At 41.1% G+C, this 16,935-nt stretch overlaps 1 protein-coding gene across 1 annotated transcript; it reads left to right on the top strand.

The window, feature by feature from the left end:
• The first annotated feature begins 3,819 nt into the window (after window positions 1-3,819).
• Window positions 3,820-15,165, top strand: LOC140239627 (solute carrier organic anion transporter family member 4A1-like). Its single transcript, XM_072319459.1, has 11 exons — window positions 3,820-4,041; window positions 4,896-5,204; window positions 6,024-6,222; window positions 7,054-7,153; window positions 7,644-7,765; window positions 8,287-8,541; window positions 9,357-9,552; window positions 10,890-11,052; window positions 12,168-12,340; window positions 13,327-13,391; window positions 14,834-15,165. The coding sequence occupies exons 1-11, from the start codon at window positions 3,820-3,822 to the stop codon at window positions 15,163-15,165; spliced, it is 2,136 nt and encodes a 711-aa protein (XP_072175560.1).
• The last annotated feature ends 1,770 nt before the right edge of the window (window positions 15,166-16,935 follow it).

The raw sequence follows: 16,935 nt of genomic DNA, 5'->3' as shown, positions 1-16,935 counted from the left end.
GAAATCGGGTTACAAATGGCGAAGGAGTAGCATTTTGTAGCAAAATGTACAATATAGGTAAAAAATCAAGGCCAAAGGTCAAAGAAGTCAAAGGTCAAAATTCTGTGTAGAAGTTTTGAAGCCCTCACCTAGTGCCATCACATAAAGCAAACGGAATCAAAATCGGGTTAGAAATGGCGAAGGAGTAGCATTTTGTAGGCAATGTACAATATAGGTCAAAAATCAAGGTCAAAGGCCAAAGAAGTCAAAGGTCAAAATTCTGTACGTAAAAGTTTTGAAGCCCTCACCTAGTGCCATCATATAAAGCAAACGGAATCAAAATCGGGTTAGAAATGGCGAAGGAGTAGCATTTTGAAGTAAAATGTACAATATAGGTCAAAGGTCAAGGTCAAAGGTCACAACTGAAATTCTGTACAGAAGTTTCAAAGCTCCCATGTAGTGCTATCATATAAAGCAAACGGAATCAAAATCGGGTTAGAAATGGCGAAGGAGTAGCATTTTGAACATTTTGATCACACACGGACGCACAGACGGATGGACGGACAGACGGACAGAGACGGACAGACGGACACACGGACACACACACGTACGGAGCCCGTTTCATAGTCCCCTGCTCGAACTCGTTCGGCGGAGACAATAATGATACACGAAGCATGTTAACACAATATGAGAGCCGCCATCTGGAATTACTGTTTATATATAGATCTCTTTCGGGTTCGCGGCGGCAAACAAAGAAATCGATATTCCGCCAATAGCTCCAGCTTGCCACCGTGTGACTTCATGGCACATCGCACAGCTTTGTTTTGCTCGTTAGCTTTCAATTCAATCATCACAGAAGAATCAGGTTCCAGGGAACTGCATTATTCCACTGGTTACGTCTATGCGTGTCAATCCGAGAATCGCTCGTACAAATAGCATGCTAATGATACTTCCGTATGCCCTACGCAACATCATTTAAATGGTTTCATTCGTCTGTAGGATAAAGAAACGAGTATGAACAAAAGAACATTTTTGTACTAGTCCTTACGAGTGCATTCCCCTAATCGTGTGTATTCAGAAGCCGGCAGCCGGCGTATACTGTAGCATATTCCCACTCTTTACCACGATATACGGCATGACAGATTTGGCGCTCGTACGTCATAATAACAATAAGTGCACAGTCTGCATACCTTTGCGTGGCGTCATAACCGGTTAACCACTCACAGGATTTTGGTGTGCACACATGTACGCTGATGACAGTTCTTTGTGCTTTTATTCATTTACGAGATCTGATAGATCATAAAACTGCTCGCATTAAACACCAACAGTGAATCTCTAAGCAGTTCAGCAACGGAATAAAGTCGACTAAGGAACCCCGCCCACTTTCTCTGGTTTCAGATATCGGATATTTCGTGGCCCAACATTACTTGGTGTTATGGTCTTTGAGACTCATTGCCGGTAAGATACTCGCAAATGTTTTATTTACCGCGTATAATGTTCTCTTTCCTTGGAGGAAAATGCGTCAAAAGATAAACACTACTGAAATATAAGATGATACGATGTGCTACTTCAGGGCAATTCCTAAAAAAAAAAAAGAAGAGAGAATAACATGCTCAAATGTAAATTGTTAATTGGCAATGACAGATTCAAGTTATCTAAAGTGTTAATATGCGACCTGAAAATCTCAGACTTTCGCGACGAACAACGACGCTTTCTGTGTGTATTCTCTTGACCATCAATGTACTTCTTATCTCTTTGACTGAGGTTTATCATCTTAATATATCTCTTATTATGGGAGTGAAATTAACTTGAAGTTGGGCTGGTTTTTGTGCAGATTAGACACAGCCCTCTTAGATCAGGGAGGTGAGAGGAAACCTCCCTGCTTAGATTTGTCGTCACACATTAACTATCCCCTAAGGCAGTAAGGTGTCAAGAGCAATATAGTTAGCGCGATGTAAATGAAAATTTTCTCCAGAATAGTTCTGTATAAACATAGGATATTTTCATACTATGAATATGTGCGTGTGGCAAACGGAAGTTTTATCATTCGAAGTGTTCATATCTTCCAGATAAATACATAGAAGTTCACACTATACAACTACGACTATGCAAAGACAGCAACATACACACGTAAAACTCGGTCATCTTGTCGGATTCAGACGAATGACCTTGATATATAGAGAGGGAAAAAAAACACGCATTTACGAGTTGACTTTGATAGTACATGTATCACGAAGCCTTTTGTGGACTGGCAGTCGACCCGTGAAAAAGATTCAAAAAAGTCTATCTCCGACTGTACAACGCTTGAGTCTTTTTCCATCGCCAAGTCTCAAATGAAAAAAAAAGAAGAACAAAACCCAAGAAACACAATAGTTGCACGTGCAGACAGTGCTCATCGAGCCTCAAAGACCGCAGTAGCAACATGATGAAGTATATAATAGGCCCTGATTTATATCGGGTCTAGCGGAGATAAAACTGTCACATAGATATTCATAAGCAAAATATACATGCCTGGGCCCTGTTTCATAAAGCTGTTCGTGAACTTACGAACAACTTACGAGCGACTGGTGATCAGTTCTTATGTGCTATACCTATCAGAATTTCAATAATTCAGCACAAGATCTGATCACCACTCGCTCGTAAGTTGTTCGTAACTTTACGAACAGCTTTATGAAACAGGGCCCTGGTATTGTACAGGGCTTATACCCTACAGTGCTGACGCATGATTAAGGGCTCCTAGAATAAAAACTAAATAGTAATTGATATAGGGGATGACATTATGAACAATTTACACTGATATTCGTGTCCTGTTTCTTGTGTCTTCTTACCCCTTACATTTTTACCCGACACTGATGAAAATCACTCTGCCGGTGAGGAATCCATTTCTTCCCAATTTGGATAGGGAGCAATCTACGTTGTTACCATCGCATAGATTTTTTTTCTCAAGTTCTCTGGTTGTGACACGCTGTGACATCATGGCAGTTTTGCTGATCAGGAGATTATTTTTGTTAATGGTGCTGATCAACCTTGACTTTGAAGTTAAGGGGAGTCAACGTTACAATGGACCGCAGCGCTTGATAGCGTATCGGTTGACCGCACAATGAGTATTGTTTCCAAGAAGTTTTGTGTGACGCAGCAGCCATGACTAAACTTTTGTACAGACGTTTATGTCCTTTCTCCTTTTTATTTGGAATTGGCCTGGTGAGGTCACCGTTTTAACGCGAAACACTTCTGTTACGTGCACCATGCTTTAAACCTAAACATTGGAGAGAAGTAACACGAGGTTATGAAGTCGTTCGTTTTTTTGCTTTTCAGCTTCATGCAAAATCGCCCCTCCCCCATCCGTGAATAAAGTATCTAGACAGATTAATGCTGTATGTTCTAAACGACGTACACAATGGACCCTGAAATTTCTGCTCCTAAACCTGACAATTCTCAATTCGTTTCCAAGCTTACCATTTTTTGTAACGTTTGCAACTAAAGAAGAGAGTCTAGATCATACACATACAGCACAGAATACAAATGCAAAAGCTAACATCATCTTGGAGGGTAATATGATCAGTATTCAATTAACTCTCTCTGAAAATGACAGCTTCGAAGCGATGCAAGTCAAGAAATTGGAAGGTTGTGTTCCTTAGAAGAAACAGATTTTCCCCCACCAGACAACAGTTTTTAGTCATTCGTTGATTTTGCATATTCTTCTGCAAGATTCATGTGGGACGGAATATCTTTAATTTATTTTCACAAAGAATAAAGTCGCTATTTTTGTTGTTCTCCTCCTCCAGGGTTTGATCCGACCAACATCTAAATCACTAGAGTGACGTCAGTCTATGAAGAGACATGTCGGGCAATATAAATGGCATTACCAACCCAGCCTTCGACGATAGCGAAGCGGCCAAGGAGGCACCCAACAAAAGTCGACCAGTAGGAGTTGTACACCCCAGCCAAGTGAACAACTCGACACCGACAGCCGACAAAAAGATAGCAATCGAGAAGGCAGACTCGGTTGCAGAGGAGGATATCACTTGCGGCTGGGGCCCTTTCAGACCAAGATGTTTGCAGGTATCGGTTTAAAGGAATGAGGGCAGTGAACATGGTTACCATACAGTTAATAGATGATTATCTATCTGACCTTTTTCAATCATTTTCATCGTTTTAGTATCGTAACCTTTAATATTCGTCTTTTTTATTAGGGTAAACTGAGGTAAATATCATACATTATTCTGAAATAGATTGACTATTCATCGTTGTCTTCAATTGGTTTTAAGCGTTTCCTAACCTAACATTACTCGGCGACTATTTCTGTGAAATTTCATGATTATTGCAAAGAAGTTTATGTCGTGCCAAAGTCAAATATGCAATGTCATAAGCCAACGCGATTCCATTTTCTCTTGTACACAACTACAGTAGTCTCAAATGCAATGCAATTGTCACTTCAAGATTCAGACGACGCGACTTTGACTACTATGTCCCCCTTTTCTCTTAAGGCTTCTATCTGCTATGTTAAAAATGAATATCGAAGGGTCCATTAAGAATACAAGTAAGTCGTTTGATGAATGCGATATTCTATGCAGGACTTTGCTTCAAACAGAAATCGAAACGTAGTTTTAATGGGCACAACGTTGGCTAGTAAGTCCAAATCTCTTTAACTTTGTTCCATTCTCCCATAATGGAACCACACTAAGTAAGTAAAGTGCTGTTATGATAATTATGCATTAGTGATATCTGACAATGTCCAACGATGTTAATCACTATTACTGTTATATTTATTATTGTTATTGTTACATTAATATGTTTTATTATTTTATCATTATCGTTATTATTATTATCGTCATCATAATCATCATCACCATTATTATCATCATTATCTTTAGCATCACCATCATCATCTTTTATACTTTTTTTTTTTATCGCAGTGCTGCAACAACGCGGTCGGATTTCTCGTGTTCGTGTCCATCTTCGGGTTCATACAGGGGATGACAGTCAACGGGCTGGTGTACGTCGTCACGACCACGCTCGAACGCCGATTCAATATCCCCAGTGTGCAGAGCGGATTCATCTCGAGCTGCTACGACTTCGGCGTCCTAATCGTTGTCGTGTTCGTCACGTACGTCGGCGAGAAGGCCCACAAACCCGTCTGGCTTGGTGTCGGTGCTCTGTTCTTTTCATTGGGGTCCATCATTTTCACCGTGCCGCACTTCGCTACAGATAACTATCAGTTCTCCGTAAGCCTTTCCTTTAATCTACAGTTCTTCTTCATCTTTTAAAACTATATAGCAGTGAACTGCGATAACTCTCATGCCTTTCTCAAGTCGTCTGTATGACTGCTGTTACTACTTCTTTTATCGCTTTAGTTTTCCATGGATCTATGGTTTCGCTTTCCCATGCGATAGCAATAGCTTCTGTTCGAAAGCAAGGGAAGCCGTCGTTGCTATCGCTCTCCAACTTATACTGCCATCTACCACATATACAAGTTTCCTCCTACAATATTGTCTGATTGTATCGCTTTGTAGCCTACCATACCATCAAGGCCATGACGTATTGTATCAACCACGACCGATGCGACATCTATATTCTCTTTTTTTTTCCTCGTGGGAAGGAAGTCTATATAGTTAAATCTATAACAAAGCTATAAGACATCAGTCAATTCCGAATTTTGTGTTAGCTAGCCATTGGCGATGACGTCACAGATGACTGTCGGCATTTTGAAACTTAAAACGCATTATAAGTCCTATACTCGAGTAGTACTATAGTGTCCAGACAACCCACACGCGGACGCAGTTAGTTGCTTTTAGTGCACCCGGTGAATCACTTGAGTAATATTAATAGACTCTAGTCCCTGACGCTAGTGACAAGATAAATGATCTAAAATTACTTCATTCAGCACAATACCGTTTCGACTCTCCTGAAAATTGGAAGATTTCCATGCTAGCAATGATTCAGATTTCCCTGATGAGTTCAAACTTCACAAACTGCGCGAGGCCATCTCAGTTCCGATATATTCTCTTTTTTTTTTTTTTTATTGCTGACAATTCATACCCCAGACGATCGACGAACCAACTTGTAGCCTGAACGCATCCGACGTCGGCGGTAGCTCCGATCTCGATTCCGGTCTAAACAGATATCTCATCGTCTTCATCGTTGGCCAGTTGATACACGGGATCAGCGCCTCTGGACTCTACACGCTCGGCTATGCCTACATTGACGAAAACACGCCACCAAGCAGGGCGTCCATCTTTGTTGGTAAGATAATATAAAGATAACAAAACAAACAAACAAATATTGCCAACCATTAAAACGAAATCCACTTGTGAAAGAGAAACATAAAATAGGGAATACTAAAACGTAAAATGCTTGTAATTTTGAGCAAACAGGGAGCTTTAATTCCCTTCTTGGATCAACATGGATCATTTATTTAGATACAAATTGGGGATAACTCGTAAGGTTAGTTGTTAGTAATACCATAAACAGCTACTGTTATAGATTATTTATGATTTCTATTACGATTAGTGCGATTACAATTGGGGCTTGCCACTGTTGCTACTAGTACTACTATACTACTACTGATACTAGTGATGAAAATTATATTTTCAACGCATAAAAGATTGTCACTATTTATATACCACGAGTTTCAATTTATGTCACTATTATCATTATTATGAATTTTGTTGTTATGATTGCTCTTATTATTATTGCTATCGTTATTACTAGTATTCTTTTTAGTTCCACTATCATTATCATTTTTTATCGTTATTGTCATCATCATACAATACACTGAAATGAGAGTAAAATATTATTCTATGCACCACTTTCAAAGTGATTATAAACAACAAAAGATTGAGAAATCTGTGGATATCCTACAGACTGTATGGTCTAAAACAAAAGCTACCTTCTTATCAGTAAGGTTAAATAGAGACGAACATCACTGATGAAGTACTGGTAACTAAACAACTCTGCGGACATTGCAAAAGAAAAGGCCAACGCAGACTGCAGCTTTGACATTGACCTGTCGACAATAATAGAAACGTATGAACAAGATGGCTGATCCTGAATGGTGTGTATGTACGTTTACAGGTATATTCCAGGCCTCGTCACTCTTTGGTCCAGCCTGTGGCTATCTCCTGGGCGGCGTCATCCTCGAGATCTACACGGACGTCGACGTCGATGTCGCAACGTAAGTGTGAGACAATGATAGTCATGGATCGTTATGTGCTTTTGATAACACTTTTTGGATGTAGACAGAAACGCAGACACATAGCAAAGTTCTCAAAAAGGTACCGTGCCTGACAAAACAATTCCTAAGCCGGGAAAAATAAGCACAAAGTACTCTATAGTTGGAAAAGGATGAATGACAATGAGACAATGATTGTGCAAAAGATTTCAGAATATCGAGAGAAGAGACGACATTATGATCACTGGTACATGTTGATCGCCAGCTGAGCGTTATAGAGCAACTGACCAAAATGAAGTGTCATCTTCTAGTCTTTTCTCTCTGTCTCATCATTTCCGCAATCTTTATATACCTCTCTGGTCATCATGTTTATATATGTCTGCCTGCATTTCTTTCTTTTTTTTTCTCATTTCATGTCCCGATTCTTCTCTTTTTGTCCCCCTCCACTCCCTCGCCTCCCCCTCCCCCTCTTCCACTCCCTGCTACCAAACAGGCTTGGGATAGACTCTGAGAGCCCGCTGTGGATCGGGGCGTGGTGGATCGGGTTCCTCATCACTGCCTCCATTGCCTTCCTCGTTTCCTTCCCCCTCATGGCCTTCCCTCGAGAATTACCAGGTGAGCTTAGATTGATTACTATTACCACTCTTCAAGTTGGCAACCCGGAAAAGCGCAAAATTCAGAGCACAATTATTCTGACATTCTCAAAGACGTCTGTATAATCATAGATACCACTGATCGCTGCTCACTGCTAGAGAGATGAGTAGTAGATATCAGTAGTAAGCACTTGACGCACGAAGCTTTATACACTGCTGGCTCTTCAGATTGGCAACACAGAAAAGCGCCAAATTCAGAGCACAGTTTTTACATTCTAAAAGACTTCTGCACAATACTTATTGCAAGTCGCTTAAATACACTTCCGGAACGTACCATTTCGAATAAAACTACACACATTTTGTACAAGAGATCTGATGAGAAAGACGATCGATATTTTTGATTGAATATCTGTTCAGATTAGATTAAAATACAGTTATGAGCGTAGTATGCACTGTATAAGTTTTCCTTTGATATCGTGATATCGTTATCAGGGATTTAACATAGCTTGAAGACCTTTGATGTACGGTATGTGTATCATATAGGTCGGAAGAAGCACGACGCTGCGCGGGTAACTGAAGCGCAGAAAGGAGCAGTCTTCCAGGGTAAGTCCGGCTTCAAGAACAGAGCGCGGGACTTTCCCCGAGCCGTCTGGTGCCTGGTGAAGAACCCGCCCTTCATGTTCCTCAGTCTCACCTCCATCACCGAGTGGTTCCTTCTGACCAGTTTCGCTACCTTCGGCCCCAAGTACCTGGAGACCCAGTTCAGCATGACGGCCAGCGATGCTGCCCTCCTTGCAGGTGAGTTACCCGCTGCCGGCGTCTCGTCACCACATAGTGACAGTTGCGGCTGAAATTTTCAATTCAGTTCAATTCAATTCAAATCAATTCAATTCAATTCAATTCAATTCAATTCAATTCAATTCAATTCAATTCAATTCAAGTCAATTCAATTCAATTCAATTGAATTTATTCGGAATTTTCAGCATTGAATATACAAATGAAATACAGACACTTTTTTTTTCAACGCAGTACGGCATACAGTGTGTACATACGGACAGAATTCATATCTACTCGTACAGTGGGCTGTTACAGATTGAAGAAAAGAATAAGAAAACACGTCGATTGGGAGCTACGCAGGATAGCGAAACAAATCATCTGACTGAATCATGGTACATGTATTGGGAATGTGAATGTAGAAGACTGTCGTCAAATAAACATATAGCTGGAAGATACGACAGCCGTAAATTTCGCGGGCTAAATATGATTTAGGGCAGTGGAGATAAATAGTAAAACAGTGAAAGACAGGTACGTGGATGGCTCTTATGTGTAAAGAGTCGTAGATTTTCAGGTTCTGGCCAATTGGAGCAATAATTATGACAGCATTCCATTTCTTGGGGTATTTCTAAAGAACCTGTTACTATAATGTTAGAGGAGAAATGTTGATGAGTGCAATATCAATTTGCTTTGCTCCGATTTGCTACGATTAATACCTGCACTGTCAAACAAACATGAACATGATGAAAAGATACAGTTTGATACTCTATGAAAAAGAACGTAACAAAGTATATAAAACACATTTTCTCCCCCCCCCCCCGCACCCGGGGGTGTTGTAGGTTACATCATCATACCAGCAGGCCTAGTCGGGACGGTTGTTGGCGGGGTCGTCGTGTCAAAGGCCAAGCTGCACTTCCGGGGAATGATTAACTTGTCGTTGCTATGTCTCTTCATCTCGGCCTGTACCATTCCGTCCTTCCTGATTTCATGTGATAATCCCAAAATGGCGGGTGTCACGGTCCCATACGGTAACAGGCAAGTCATTTCTACCAATACGCCGTTACTGAATTCTAAAATTCACTGATGTTTCTTTTCCTGCAGCCTAGTAACGAACCATTCAATTCTCCTCCTCCTTCCAATTAATTTTATAAAGGGCTTTATATATGTATCTCGCTGGATCAGACGTCGCCGCAACTAGTGCGACTAGAAAGATCCATTCCCCAACCCCCCCCCCCCCAAAAAAAAAAAAAAAAAATGGCTTGCACTCTCACCAACGAGACGACTCCGGGGGAAGTTGCGGAGAAGTCACCGCAACGTCGCTACGCGTCGCCGCAACATCTCCGAGACGTCCTCTCAGTCGCGGAGACGTCGCGGAGACATATCCGGTAGGTCGCCAATGGGTCTCCTTAATGTCGCGAAGAGACGTCTAGGAGACCTCGAGGTCGAAGTTAGTCTCCCCTTCTTTACCGCGACTATAGGAGACTTCGCGGAGACGTCTGCATGACCAGCTGGAGATTGGAAAATATCTCCACGAAAAAAAAAAGAGCTCAATGATAATCGTACACGTGCGATTCTTTGGTGACTTCCCGGAGAACAGGATAATCTCAACAGGAGCCATCTTCGCCACGCGTCCACTCCGCGACCAGCGAGACTCGAGTCGCCTCCATGTCGCCACCTAGTCTCTATGCCAATGATAGATACCCACATAAAGCAATTGTTTGTGAACAAAATTAATCATGCATAGAATTTGAATACATAATCAAAACGGCGTACACATACCCGCTGTAAAAAAAAAAAAGAAGAAATGACGTGTTAGGTTCCTATTGAAGTGAACAGTGGATAAGGCTCAGGATTGGCAAAAGAGGTAATATGGTGTTCTTTTTCCTGCGGCCACATCGCGGAGTCAAGATTCGTCAGAGATCTCTCTGCAACCTATCAGAGGGTCACGGCGACTTCTCGGAGAAATCGCCGCTACTGTCACAGACTAGGTTTTCCAGGCGAATAGGTTTTCACCTTTAATTTCAATTTGAATTTTCCTTTATTTTCATATCTCTCCAAAATAACAATGCAAACCTTGTTCGGAGACATCTCGGAGTCGGCCCGGTTGTCCTGGAGTCACTTTCTTGATGAGAGCGCAAGTCATATTTTGGTGTATCGAGTAACACGTGACGAGTCGGGGCGACTGATCAGTCGAGGCCACGCCTCCTCCAGTGTGTATATGCCCTTTAGACTCCCTCGCACGCAATGTTTGGTCAGTCAACAGCTATTGTGATGTAAATCGTATTATTGCTGTGTCGCAGTCAGATGTTTTTTTTTTTTTTTTTTTTCATGCAGACTGATAGCAGTGAAACTCTTTTTCTCTCCATGTGCAGTTCGCTGGTGTTCAACGGTGACGAACCGATGCTAGACTCTGCGTGCAACGCCAACTGCAGCTGCGGATCAGCGTTTGATCCCGTCTGCGGCAATGACGGTATCCTCTACTACACGCCCTGTCACGCGGGCTGCCTTACCATCAACACGACAGCATCTCTTATGGTAATCACAAATACAATGTTGATGTATGCGTGAAAAATCTCCAAGAAATGTTCCGAACCTGCTAGCAGAGCTCATTTCCATTCCATACACTGTTTCACTTACTAGGCCGTCTCAGTCATCATCGTTTAAAGGTCCAGTTTACCTTTGGGAGCAGTGATTTTAAAAATGTTCAAGATATCACATTTGATGCATATGTGTAGGTCTGTTGTATCACAAAACGACCTACCATATAAAATTTTTGCAATAAAGCCTAAGATATATGGAGATATCAGTATTTTTCTCAATAAACCGTAACTGTAGACGGTTTAATCTGGAAGTATTCTTATTATAACTATTGTTCACATTTTGTGTATTTAACAGTACTTAACATCGATTATACGGATTCATTTTTTTACAGTGGTTGTTTCTATCCCTAACTCGCATTTTAGAACTAGTTTAAAGCACTAATGCTGGGTTTTTGTTTCATCTGCAAATGGTAAACTATGCCTTTAACTCTAAACTGTCTAAACTAATTGTTCCAACCTGACAACATGGGTGCAAATACAATGATCGAACAGTAAACCCTATACCACCAAGGATTGTGCAAAATTACTACCCTGTGAGAAAAGCGATTTCTAACACCACCCCAAATGACAAGGGTGCTGAATCAGAGGCAGCCATCAGCTACGACATCAACAATATTTATGACCGTAACGAAAGAAACAGTAATATCAAACATTGGGCGTAGCCGTTCCTGGAAGAGGCGCTATCCGATTATTTGTGTATTCTATTTTTGTCAGTTATTATATAGATAAGATATGACACAATGATGTAAATCGGTCAATATTTGAAAGATCTGCGCATGCGCAATTACCACTGGAAGCTGTCCTCGTTTGCTCATTGTAATTATTGAAGAATTGTACCTTTCACAAAATATACTTTTCCTCCTCAGGCTGATAAGTTTTCAAACCTCGGTTAATTTTGCAACACGCAGGCAGAAGTTTATTAACGAATTATGCTATCGCACGTCTTATAGACGGTTTGCAAAAAAAAAAAAAAAAAAAGAGGAAAAAAGGAAAGTGCAGAGGAGTCTAAGAATCCATACAAATTGGCTTTCCTTCGATATTGCTTCTTAGACATACGCGGACTGCGCCTGTATCGAGCCGGAATCCATTGGTGACGTATCATCGGCTGTCATGGGAAAGTGCTCCCACTCTTGCGACTTCCAGATCGTCTTCATTGTCGCCTTCTTTGTCCTCCTGATGCTTACTCTCATGGCAACGGTTCCAGTTACCATGGCAACAATGAGGTAGAAGAATTAGTACCAGACACTTCATACGTCATTCATCCCTACATCATTTCCATTCTTGTTTTGATAGGGGTGCGAGTAAACTGTGAATTAATAGTGCACAGCACGTACTATTGTAATTTTCGACAGACGCTTATCATACGTACGTATTTAGGTTTGTAGGCCTATGCATGTACAGGGGCGGAACCAGGAATTCGCAAAAAAGAGGGGCCGGGGGCGCATTTACAAAAGTAAAGGGGGCGCACGCACCCCCCCCCCCATTTTTTCTTTTTATTTCTTTTGTTTTAGCAAAAAATTAAGGGGGCGCCCGGTGCGCTCCCCCTGGATCCCTCGATGGATATGTATGCATAATAATATGTATGAATGAATGTATGTATCATAATCCCTTAATCATTCTCGTAAGGAATTAAAACTTAATTGACATGCATGTTTATAGGAAAACATAATAGCAAAATATCATCCTTATAGTCCGGTGGCCCCCTTCTTCAGCAAACAAGTCAAGGATGCGATAAAGAACAGAACGGAAGCAAAGAAAACGTAAAGGAAACTATTATTGTTCATATGTATCAAATACGGGTAATAAAAATGAATTACACGTAGGCCTATTATGTAGTAAATGGTCTGCCATCGCACGTACTGGCGATACCCCTCATGATTTACCCAGTGAAATGGAATTCAATGGAAATGGGCAGACTTCGTTCATAATGCCCAGGTTGGGATGTCTGCCGTTGAAAGTGAAACATCAGCCTCACTCCGCACGGTTTTGTTTCCTATTCCTATGATGCCAAGAAAATCATATGTTACAAAACACAGAAGTAAAAAAAAAAGTAATTAATTTTGTAGAAAATAAATAGTATCTAAATAATCTGATAATGGTCCATCTTAGATCATTTCAAAATACACGACGTCATGTAACTAGCGTTCTAATATCCCTTGTTCATCCCATTTTAAACGATGTTTTTTGTATCTTCACTTTAACCTTGCAGAATTGTGTCTCATGAACAGCGATCATTTGCACTCGGTTTTCAGTCAGTCCTATTCAGGGCATTTGGTAAGTTTGTTGCCATCGTCATCATTTACAATGAGTGTATTATACCTTTCTTTTCACTGACAAAATGAGAGAATATTCATACAGTGGGGAGAAGATGTGCTATGATCGATTTTCATCAAATGTCATTTACTGTAGAGCTGCTGATCTACTTATTCAACAACTATACCGAAACCCCAACCCCCCCCCCAAAAAAAAACAAAACAAAACAAAACAAAAAAACTATACAAGTGGGATTCGGACCTGCCGTCTCCTGCTTTCCAGGCAGTAACACGATGAACTTTGAACAAAACACTCTGGCTCTGAATTCATTGTTGTATAATGAATACATTGTAATTTTGTTTAACAATCCAAGGACATGGCTTGATGAAAGAAAGAGATTATTAATGCGGAGAGCAGAAGATAAGCTTACAGCGGGTCTTGAAGCCTATAGACGGCGACCTGGTGGCGACTCGAGAGTCGTGCTTGTTGCGGAGACGCCTCCTGGAGACTAGCGGTGTCTCCGGGGAGTCGCGGGAGAATCGAACACGTTCGATTTTTTATTCTTTTGCCCCCCGAGACTTTTTCCAGTTTCAAGCTGGTCTCGGAGACGTCTCCGCGACGTCTCCTTTAATGCCATGCACGTCGCGGTGACTAATTTTGTCCACGACGTCTCCAAGACGTCTCAGCAACCTTGCGGAAACCCATATCGATCTATATTCCCGGCGACGATAAATCGAATAGAGACGTCGCGGAGACGTCTCCGCAACTGAGAAGACGCCTCGGAGAAGTCCCTGCGACTGTCGGAGACTTCCCGCTATGTCTCTGCGATTCCTAGGCAAATGCGTGATCACCTTGTTTGGAGACGTCTCGGACGTCGCCCTAGAGTCATCTAGAGTCACCTTCTTGGCGATAGCGCGCGCCAATTTTTTGATATTTCGAGTAGCCGAGTTGTGGTGACTGATAGTAGCGGTAGCCGCGGTGACGTTTCCTCCAGCGAGATACGCCGTTTTCAGATTTTCATCATCACAGCTGTCACCCTCTGTATCTTTGAGATCGCATTTGCTGAGCTATAATTTCAGCAAACTGTAGAAAAACGAAACCAATACATGGATTTGAATTATTTCGATGCGCATGATGAACAGCCATTGTATTTTTGATAAGTTATAAACGTGATACTCGTCATTTCCCTCACACGTTCGGTGAGCTAGTAACGCTCTGTCAGTGTGTGAACATCTTACATTTTGATAATACTTAAACTTATGACTTTTTTGGGTGTGTGCTTTTGTTTTTGTTTTCTTTTTAATTTTGCTCACTCACACTAACACTAAGAAGAAAGGGTTGAGCCATGAAACCACAGAGACGAATATTTTTGTGATCGCTTGTCGATTTTTAGTAAATCATAATCTATGAAAGCAAGATAATGATAATAAATCCACGGATTTTATAAATCTTTGTTGTTCCAGGAACGGTACCAAGTCCAGTCGTATTTGGCACACTGATTGACCGAACCTGTATCCTCTGGGAACGGGACGACAGCGGGGGAAGTCAGTGTTGGCAGTACGACAACGCCGCCTTCAGTCGCACTTCGCTCATCCTTGCTCTGTCCCTTCGCTGCGGTTCTCTCGTGTTTCTCACCTTATGCGCCTGCTTCTACAAGCCGGTAATAACTGAAGATCAGCGAAATGGCGGCGGGAATAAAGTGGATGAGGTCGAGAACGGGGAGAAAGCAGACGATAAGGTCACGGACCAGAACAGTCTCTATGTCAACCAGACGGGAGACGACACAAAGCTGTAGGAAGGTTTCCTCCATGGACATAATCTGGTAGTCTGTGATATCTTCCTACTTAATGATTATTGTTGTCACCGAGTGTGTGAAATATGCCTACTTTGTCAATCCCCCTATGGTTCTGAATTACGTAACACCTGGAAGCTCGACTGGATACTGGAAGCATAAACTCTCGATCTTGAGATTCCCGCTTTGAGCCCGGTGGTAAAGGAGCGATATTACCCTTTTCAAGGGACTTTATCATGATGATTGGCTCTAGTCCGGCGGAGAGGGATTTAAGGGGTCTATACTACAATTGCTTGATTTTACAGTTCCTTTATGGTTGCGAAAAGTATATAGCCAAACTCAAGTTCAAATTCAACCTCACTACCGTCTGCCTTGGCCTTCGTCTTTCCTGAGAAATCTAATTATGTTGTTTAGCCACATTTCAAACGGTTTTCCTCTGCGTTTTATTAATTCTCCTGCAAGTGCAATCTTCAGGGCCATTTGGATTTTTCTCGAATGTATTCACGCTAAATCGAATTAATGCAGAACTTTATCTAGTGTTTACTTTGAGTCGCCGTTATCAATGATGTGTTTTTTAAAAGTTTGTAAAAAAAAAAAAATCATTACTGAATAAAAAATATAAGTACTCATCAAGCTGGTATGATAGCAAGCTTTTAGATCTGCGACGCGAACGCTAAGACAACGCTATTAGGCAAAAAGTGGTATTCGGCGCACGCAAGGGACAGCCATTTCCATGTGGTAGGACGGAGCTAGGAGGCGTCGTCTTAGCGTTCGCTCGTTAATATCAAAAGAGCGCCCGCTGAAATCAGATAACCTATGTCCTTTTCACTCAGGCCCTTGACCCGGGCCCTTGATACAGGGTAAAAATGGTTAATTGTCATTCTTTGTACACAAGTGAATTATATTGCCTGACTATAGATAAGCTGGTTATATACTATCAGGTTTCTTCGTCATTGTTTCATTATCAAAATGCTTATCACAATGATAACAATGATAACGATGATAAAAATAAGAACAATTTGATTTTTGTGATGAGAATAAGAATAGCAATGATATTAAAGATAATCGATTATAAAAGTAATAAATTCAAAAACAAAATGATTATGACAATGTTTATAACGATTATATCATTAAAGTGATTAAGTAGTAGAACCTTAGTATGCTTTTTATTCTAAGATAAATCTGTTTTGCGAATCCAAATAAAGATTAGTCAACATCACGGACGTTATACGACAGCGAGCACGATGAATACTGAAATATCAGCATCGAGGAAGAATTGATGACGCCTGTCCGGTGATCAGGAGGTCGTAGGTTCGAATCCTGCTCGAGTATGTACGCCCATGATTTTTTTATCATGGCTACTACTTAAACACTGATCAATTCAGTGCTTATTTACGTCGATGTAGGGCAATTTGTCAATCAGTTGCGATGAAAACATCTCGACGGAAGAATTTCATGAATTTGAATACATTGCAGGTTGAGATGATGAAGACTGAAAATGGCCAAAAAAAAAAGTTGTCCGTATAAAATAGAGTATTTGATCGTGATTATATCATATAGTGCAATGTATTCGTTACCAGCCAGTGATACAGGGTGCACGTTGTGTATTCAATAAGGCGGTGAAAATTAGCCTGAATTCGCCAGAACTTTTGAAGTAGCTCATTTCATTATAAAACTTTCTTCAAGCTCGAATTTGCCAAGTTAGCAAGAGGCTGAGGAATGCGCTGACCGTCTTTGTATTGAGTAATTTTATGTTTTCTTTTCTTTGTGGTT

Source organism: Diadema setosum, chromosome 16 (genome assembly GCF_964275005.1).
Source record: "Diadema setosum chromosome 16, eeDiaSeto1, whole genome shotgun sequence".
Lineage (NCBI taxonomy): Eukaryota > Metazoa > Echinodermata > Echinoidea > Diadematoida > Diadematidae > Diadema > Diadema setosum.
The sequence above is the reverse complement of the archived record's forward strand: the minus strand, read 5'-3'. Positions and strand labels throughout refer to the sequence as shown.